Source organism: Hydra vulgaris, chromosome 08 (assembly GCF_038396675.1).
Source record: "Hydra vulgaris chromosome 08, alternate assembly HydraT2T_AEP".
NCBI classification, from domain to species: Eukaryota; Metazoa; Cnidaria; class Hydrozoa; order Anthoathecata; family Hydridae; genus Hydra; species Hydra vulgaris.
This window is the reverse complement of record NC_088927.1, coordinates 38,518,090-38,527,500: the sequence shown is the minus strand read 5'-3', so window position 1 is coordinate 38,527,500 and position 9,411 is coordinate 38,518,090. Positions and strand designations below refer to the sequence as shown.

Genomic DNA, 9,411 nt, shown 5'->3' with positions numbered 1-9,411 from the left:
CGACTTAAAAAAAAAAAGACAAATTAAATTGCATACTGTTCAATGTAGAATTTGGTGGTGATTATTTATCTGAAAAAAAAATCAAAAATTAGCAATACTTTGTAAGATATTTTAAAAACAATACTTTTCTGCATAACTTAAATGTTTCCCGAATTCCAAATAGATTTTGGAATACATTTTATTTTTTGCAAAAGTTGGCGTTTTTACATGCAAGTAATTAATAACAATTTTTAAATATATTGTGTTTTAATGAGATTTTAATTAACTTAAAGCTAATAAAAGCTTTTAATTTTTTTAATGAATTTCTAAACGTCTTGTTTATCTTAACATTTGTTAATAAAAAAAAATGTCAAAAATAAAAAAAAACGAAAATAGGGAAAGAAAAATTAAACTTTGTATTGAGGCTATCAATAATAATATGTCATATTCAGAAGCTTTATACTAAAACATTCCTAAAACATTTTTTGCAAATTAAAAAAAATAAATGGGCAAATGAAAAACAAATGACAACAATTTTAACTTGTTGTGATGCTTTTAAAAATTTCCTACTTCATCAAGTCATTTACAAAGATCAAAATTTGATGAAAGCCTGGGTTCAAGGTGGTGCTTCAACTATCATGAAACAATTGAGTTCATGTGCAAAGAGTGTGAATAACTTTTATTAGTTTAAATTTTTGCAGCTTGATGTTTTAAAACAATATTTTTTGAGTACAACAACTTTTTCATTAAAGTTTTTTAAAAGTTATCAAATCTGGACAGTACAGCTAGAGTTGCCACTTCCAAATGAATTAGTATTCATTTGGAGATGGCAACCGTAGCTGTAACCGTAGTGGTGATAACTTTTATATGTTTTATTACAAAAAAAAATACACTTTAACATCTACATCGACATCAATATTTTGTATAACCACCTTAAGCTGCGATGACTGCTCCAACTCTCCTTGGCATGCTCTCTATCAAATTTAACACTGTTTTTGAATGTTTTCCTTATGGTGCCATACTTCAATTAATCTTTCAATTAATTTTTGTTTATTGGTTACCAAAATTTTTGACATTTCCCGTTTTAAAAGTTCCCATAAATTTTCTATTCGATTTAGGTCTGGTGAATTTCCTGGCCAGGGTAAAACATTAATTTTTTGTTGTCTAAATACTTAGATATGCTTTTTGCTTTATGGCATGGAGCCGAATCATGTTGGAAAATAAATTTTTCATCTTGAAACCACTCCTTTGCCTGAGGTATGAGGCGTTCCTCGAGAACTTTAATGTACTGATCCTAGTGCGTCGTATTTTGTACAATATGCAGCCTTCCTGTTCCCTGGCCACTTATAACAGACCACACCATTATTTTGAGTGGGTGTTTTACTCTTTGCACCAAACAGTCCTCATTAAACTTCTCGCCTTCTCTTCTTCTCACAAAATTGGTTTTATCCATTATGATCTCTATAGTGGATTCGTCTGAGAAGCAAACCTTAAAAGTCAAAGTTATAAAAATTAAAAAACACAATTTTTTTAATAAGTAGCTAAAATATGTAAAAGAATTCAGTTTATAAGAATGATTTTTTTCAAATATACCTTTTTCCAATCATCAACAGTAAAGTGTAAATGATTTTTTGCCCATTGTAGGCACTTTTCTTTCATAGCTTCAGTGAGTTTGGATCTGATTGCAGGTCTACAAGCTTTGAAGCCCTGTTCTGCCAGTCTTCTACGAAGAGTCCCCAAAGAAATTGATATTCCTTGTTCATTAAGGATTTCTTTAAGGACTTTTTTTGATTTTCTCCTATTTTCCACCACTATATCTCTTATTTTTCTCTCTGTACGTGGGATTGTCACTCGATGTCTGCCACAGTTTTTCCTCTTTTCTTACAACAATGGTTCATTTTTCCCCATTTTTTTCTTAATTCTATCGACTGTTGCCCTAGAAACCTTTACATTCTTGCTATTTGTCTATTGGAGCTATTTCCAGCCAATATAAGACCCTGAATCAATCCAACTAGAGGTGGTGAAATATCCTTTTGTTTTCCATTGCTTTAAAGATAACAAAAAAAGAAGGTTAGGTTATGTTGAAAAGTAATTTGTTCTTGGACTAAATATTGCTGTCAAAAATCCACGTGTATTCAAAAAACTACCCTTAATAACTCAAATGCTACTAACTTCATTACAATGCAATAAAATGTGTTGCCACTATGATAAAATAATACCAAGATGTGGCGTAATGCATATTTGTGACATTTACTAATTGAAATCAAATAATTACAAACAATTTGGTATTTCAAATACGTATTTTATGAAGAATTTAGGGCGGCTCTAATTTTTTGAGCCACTACTGTAGGTTAAATTTAAAATCTCAGACTTCCAAGTACAATGGTTCAGAAATTATAGCCTTATTAACATGACACAGTGGCCCCCCTCAATTTACAAATGGTCAAAAAAGACTACTTTAGAGCCTTATATTCAACTAGTGTCTCATTTTTTCTAGAACTATTTTCTAGGTAGTTTTCTTTTTAAAAAAGTGGTTTTTATCAACTTGTATTAAATTAGAGAAAAATTATGGCTTACTCAACTTTGGAAAAAATCTTAAAATTGCTAAAAAATGCCAAAATGAAACTAACTGTAGCATTTTTCTATTCATCCACAAGTCTTTACAGATAAGTTTTCTGATTTGCTACTAATGTCTGCAATAAATGGGCAAAATATAGGCAACTTGTTGCAGTTTAAAACTTAAATATATCTAAAAGTAAAATGTCCATTCGCCTAAAAAGTCCAATTTTCAGCCATTTTGAGATGCTTGTAAATTTTTCTAACACTTTATTTTGATCTAAGATTAACAGTATATAAGATGCAAACATTACAAACTTGTCAAATTCACACCAAAAATGCCAACATTTTTGAATAACCCTATTTTTCAATTGTCAACAGTTGAATATGTTCTTAGAAACCAGTGCTCCTCTAATCTCCCTACTGGCCTATGTGATGGGTGCAATTAATTATGCCATTTCTTAAAAAAAATAAAGATATGGTTGTTTGCCCTCTTCTGATCTGGTCTTTATAGTAGATAGGGGCACAAATAAAGGGACAGTAACTTTTTAGCGACCTTCATTATAGTTCAAATGAAGGTCTCTAAATGAGTTTAGATATTTAGATACTTAATATCTAAATATCTAAATTAATTTTAAATTAGAAGCGTTATTTCTTTAAATTCTATTTTATTATTATTAGATCAGTGGTCTGTATGTGGTCTGGTATTATACCTGAAATTAATAATAAAATTAAGTAAGATAATTATTTTTATACAATTAGGATTCTTATGCTATATAGAAAAAAATTACTTCTTTTTCGCAAGTGTGCTTCCCTTTGTTCCTCCATATAACAAAATAAAACCTTCAATCAAAGCGTTTCCAACTTCTTCTTGATTACTTCATGGATTTGTCATTGCTTCTGATATTTTTTGCCAGTCTTGTTTTAAAAGTGACATAAGCTCAAAAGTCAATTCATATTCAAATGTAGATTCTAAATCATCTTTTTGTGTTGTGACAGTTATTAGTCGGTTAAACATTATGTTTAGTTCTCCTATTAGTTCTTAACTACTTTTTACCTTTGTATGCAGTAACGAGTCCAATGTTATGATTTGATTTTTTCTGAATATTTTTACCAACTTCTTCAGCAAGCTCACAGTTTGCCCTACTTTTATAAGTAAATGATGTCGTATCAGTTAACACTAAGTGGAAATTTTTTTCAGGAATACAGAATGGGTTTCGATCAAATAACCATTCATACAACCTTTGACAATCTTTGTAATCTTGCTTTGTTCTCGATTTTCCGATTTCTTCATGTTGCTCAGTGGAGTTTGCCGATATGCCTGTTAGTTGAATCATTGCATCATGTATTGAAGTTATCTGTGAAAAGCTTAATGCCCATACGTGATAAACAGAGATGAACAGAGCCACCTTTCAACCCACCCATTGACTTTCGCATCATGGTTTGTTCAATTGCAAGATCAGTCCAGATGCCATTCCAATTTTGCTTTTTTGTTGCACATTATGGTTACCACTTGTAAATTCTTTATACAACCAAGGGTGCATTTCTTGAAGCTTTTTCATTTCTCGCAAGTATAATCAGGCACTCTTTGCATAACAAATTTAGCATTTTTGATAGAACATCCTGATGCAGCTCCCAATTCTATGTTCTTTCTGCAAATATGAGTTCTTTTGCAATATTGATATAGTCAATGTACAACAACCATATTTTAGATGTCCTGGAGTTTTCTTTCAATTTTGACTTTAGCAAGCTTAATTTTTGATCAATTTTTTTTATACTGTCACATGTTGCCAGTTCATTAAGCATCTCTTTATCAAGTTTTCCACACTAAGCAAGTTCTTAAAATTGCTGTAAGTCTTTGAATTCCACTTTACTTTCTTCTTTGTTTCCTTTCATTAACAATAACGTTAATACTGACTCAGCCAAAAAGTGTGCTCTTGTTGCTCTTGCAATGGGTTTTCCTGACATCATTTTAGTGACATAATTCTCAGCATATGCCTCAACAAAGAGATCCTCAAGAACTATTCCTTTCATTAGCATATCGATGCTTCACAGAAAACTCATAAGCGCGCATGAAAGCCACCTAACCTGCAAACAATGTTTTCTACATAGATGATATTAAATGCCTTTAACCAAAGTGGCTGGTCAAAAGTTGTACATGAGGTTTTAACTTTGAGCTTCTGTGCTTGGGAGATAACAAAAAGCAATGTTGAGTAAATGCATGATTCATTGGGGGATCAAAAGATCATAAGTAGATTTTATCATTTATATCAGAGCGGTCTTGCTGTAACCTTGGAGATTGTTTTAAATTGAAACTTTTTTATATGTGAAGGTTTATGATACAGCACAATCTCTATACCATGGCTGTTAACAAATGCTGCTGTTGGTAGAAGTTGTCTCAATTTTGGAGCTTTACCAAACAATCCAGTCTGCTTTTTTCTATGGTGATTTTTCCCATCCCATGAAATGTACCTTTACTTGTTAATGTTGCAATATTGTGGTCGACATTATCAGCTACCCATTGCTTAAATGATATATAATAAGTCTATGTTTGAAATAAATTTTTTAACTATTTGCGCATGCGTCATTTTGGAACAGTGCCTGAAAAAGGGGTTCTCCTGTTGTGAATCATGGGAAACTTATTTCACGTGATCTATATACCTTAGGGAATGACTAGGCAAAGTTTCAGCCTAATAAATAATTTTTCCCACAGACAGTAGTTTTTTGAGTTTTACTCCTGGACCACTAAACCTTCCTGATTTTCAATATTTCATAACTTGTATCGTTTTAAATTTGTCAAAAATGACTAATTTTAAATAGTTAAAAAAATGAGACTAAAAAAATATATATTTATGATCATACAAAACGTCAGGTAATCACTTTTTTTAATTATAAATTGTTTAATTTGATCGAAAATCAAAAAAATCTACTGTAAGATCCTAATACTCAAACTTTGTCTAAACGAATTCATTAAGTATTTGTAAACATTTTAGGTTAAAGTAATAACTTTTTTAAAATAATAATAAGTTTTCAACTTTATAATTACAATGATTTGTTTTTTTAATAAATAATGTAAAAACAAAAAATCATTTAAATATATACGGAATTAATTTTTTTTTTTTTTTTTTTTTTTGTAAATCTTTTTTTCATTTATAATTTCCATTCACATTCATTTCACAGTTCCAATAATTTCATGCACACACATATCTTAATATTATGCCATCGTTCCTTATGCGCAGAATCGCATGAAAATACACAGATATATTAAGAAAGCATGTATATAGTATGTATATTTTATATATATAAATATATATATATATATATATATATATATATATATATATATATATATATATATATATATATATATATATATATATATTATCATTGTGCATTCATCTTTATTCCTCAATACTAAATACTATTTAGAGCTTTTACACACCACTTGCAAATTTTTTTAATTTTTCCTTAATCACAAATATCATATTACACAAACATATAAACAGTATAGATTTTAGACTTAAAACAGTTAAAATAAAATTATATAAAGCTAAATCAATGTCTTTTTTATAAATAAGCGAAAAAAATCCTAAGTAAACAACTGTTTCTTGCAAGGTTACTCTCTTAATTTATGTGTATTTACTTTTTTTCATGCGACTCTGCGCATTCTACCATGATGTACTTTTAAATTTGCGCGCGCGAAATTATCGGAACTGTGAAGATGTCTATTGTTGCGGAAATGAAAAACAAATCAATTTCAAAATTGCACAACTTTTGTACAATGTTTTTATTACTATTGGAAATCGAGCTTAATGAATTTCTTTCGTCTTATTAATTTTTAATTTTATGATTATTATGTGGAGCCTAACACATAGATACTATACAATTGTATTTCTAAATACTGTTTCATTTTTAAACATTTGTTTTTTTAGAAACGCCCATATGCTGGTCAATGGAGTGAAGTAAATTTGGGCAGCGGTGACCGCAAAGACAAGTTTCTTCGGTTACTTGGTGGGTATAAATCATCAAACATAGAAAAACAAGAGAAAAAAAAATTTTCTAAGTTTGCTTTCAGTAAGAAGAAAGAAGAAAGTCTCAACGATAACTTAGAAAAACAATACGAAACTGCATGGAGTATTACTCGTGAAAAAAGAGGTTTGGGACTAGGGTTCGACAACTCCGCTACCAACGAAGAAAAAAAGCCATCTTTTTCATGGTCGCAAATATAATAAAATTCAATGGGAAACGTTTTAATGAGGTATGAGGCAGAAATTGGACATAAGTTTTAAATAGTTGTAAAACCTTAACTAGTAAATAATAAATTATTATTTAATTTTGATTTAAAAAGTCTTCAATTAAAAATAATCTATTATTAAAAAAGATTTAAAACAAAATTACTAATTTGAAATAGTCATGCATTTTTTATATATTTGCGTTTTTTTATGGAAAACTGTTTCGTACTATACAACCTTTTCAATTCAGATGTTACTATTCAGGTTGAAGCTATTAAACTATTCAAAACTTTGTAAAGTTGCTTTTGTTTAAATACAATTTTATGAAATTGTTGCAATCTAGAGAATGAGCGAAAATCCACTCAAAAAAAGTGTTTCTTTCGAAAGTTTTGATGACGATAGTATGCAACCGTACGCTTCCAGCAGTACCAAGAAAACCTCTCTTAACAGTACCAAGAATTATTCTGTTAATGAACAATATCTCGATTATCAGTTTATTCTTTCAGTCATTGATCATCCAAAGAAAAACAGCGAAAAGTCTCCTAATGATCCAATAAAACCAACTATATCAAAGAAAACTGTTCAAACACTAAAATGATAATCAAAATATTTTTTATAAATGTTGACGCCATGTTTCAATTTGGTGACATAAAAAGGCGTTGAGGTTATTGCGACTGGTTTTGTGATACGGGTTTATATTAGCAAAATTTTCGTGACAGTTACTTGTATTTTTTAAAAGATTTATAAATTAAATTAAAGGAAAATTTTCTCACAATTTTGTGGTTAGGAATTAATCACGAAGTTTTTTAATTTTATTTGTAAAGTTTTGTTTAGGTTAAAATAAAATTTTTTTGAGTTTCAGATGATTATAATTTGAGAGCCTGATAGTATAAAATTTGCTTTCCATAAGTTGTTTGAACAATAGCTTAATAGAATTTTATCCTAAATTAACGAGTTTCACCGTTACATAGTTGTTAAACAAGTTACATAATTTGTTAAAAGTAATTTAGAAAACTTTTAAAAAGGACAAGTTTGCAATTTATCTATGTCAAAAATTAAAAGTTTTGCGTTTGCGATATTAACAAATCAAGTTGGACTTATTTCTGAACAGTCCTCTATGTCAGTTACAATGATAAACAATCTTATTAATATGATATTTTTAAGATTAAGTATCCAATAGACAATTATATATATATATATTAATAAATGATACAACGTGCTTAATATCAGAAAACAAATTTACATAATAACTTATTATTTGTTAAAAATGAAAACTTGTTGTAATCAATTTTTAATGTTAATTGATAATGGTTTTTCTAAATTCAGATATCTAGTTTTTAATCTGCAAATTAGATTTAGTTTATATCCTGCAAATTGGATGGTAAATTTTTTTATAAAAAATATATTTTTGTTTTTTGATCTTAAAATACAATGAAACTTCGTTTTTATTGAGACAGAGCAAGAACATTTTCATTCATTCGGTCTAGTAAAAAACAGCGTCGCCGGTTCACGGCACCATGCGTCGCTCTAATAAATGAAGTCTTATAAATAAAGAAGCATTCAACATATTAAGCTAATTTTTTCTCAAGACATCGAATATTTTGTTTATATTTCTATATTTAAAAGAAAAATATCCTATTTTTATAAAAAAAACAGTTTACTGTATTTCATCCGGATTAGTTCCTAACTAATCCAAAAAATTACATAACTCCGGACACTTATATTCAATAAACAAAATATTTATAGATATTTTATAGAATTTACAAATTATATAATTAACACAATTTAAAAAATAAACAACATTGAATATAAATTTATTAAAATTATAAACAAATCTGCTATCATCTGATGCTTCGTTCTTTCTCTTTTAAAAACTCAACGCAGAACAGCTTATCAGTATAACATTTTAGTTCATGACCTTTCTAGATAAGTTAATTACTAGTTAAAATTTATTAAATTATTTCTTAAATTTTTTTAAAAAACAAAAAACAACAAAACTTTTAATTTTTATTATTGTATTTCTTTACGAAAAAAAAAATCAACAAAAATAGTCAAAACTATTAACAATACCATAACATTCAAAAAAAAAAAACTCAATAGAGATACATATCAAATGTCACAAACAAATAATTAGCTGGATCCCTAGTGTTTTCTGCCAAGAAAGTTGCTTTCCTTGTTTCTAGCTTCAATAGAATTCTCTGATAAAGAACCTATTGGAGGATACTTAAAATACCATGAATAATTATTTTATGTACAGATTGTGACATCGGTACGGTTATTTTAAATGTGTTACTAGTAATGATTGCAAATAGATGTTCAGATTTTTGATTGAAAATCTATATATCTGGTCTTGTAGACTTATCAATCAGTAGGGGAGATGGGGGCGCATTGATCGCCGTAGCAGTGTTTTGAAAATTGCGCAGAACCTGAAAGAGATGTAAAAACTTATTAACTACGAAACACATGTAGAACTATCTGGCTTTTGGAATATATAAATATTTTGATTTAAAAAAATGATAAACATGAATAATTTTAACTTTTAAACAACCCTATCAAAAGATCAATGTACCCCAAATTATGGGGTACTACGATCTCCGACTTGGGGCACATTGATCTTATATGCGTAATATTATCTAAACGTTTA

At 28.7% G+C, this 9,411-nt stretch overlaps 1 protein-coding gene across 4 annotated transcripts in view; it reads left to right on the top strand.

Moving 5' to 3' along the window:
* LOC100208709 (transcriptional regulator ATRX homolog) overlaps window positions 1-7,628 on the top strand; it is a 21,077-nt gene extending 13,449 nt beyond the window's left edge. For 3 of the 4 annotated variants that reach the window (XM_065803660.1, XM_065803661.1, XM_065803662.1), the window contains exons 3-4: window positions 6,468-6,793; window positions 7,111-7,628. In XM_065803660.1, coding sequence (XP_065659732.1) covers window positions 6,468-6,764 — 297 coding nt within the window. In that variant the 3' untranslated portion in view covers window positions 6,765-6,793; window positions 7,111-7,628. Of the gene's footprint in view, window positions 1-6,467; window positions 6,794-7,017 lie in introns of all 4 variants that reach the window. The other variant, XM_065803659.1, reaches the window with a different exon arrangement.
* The last annotated feature ends 1,783 nt before the right edge of the window (window positions 7,629-9,411 follow it).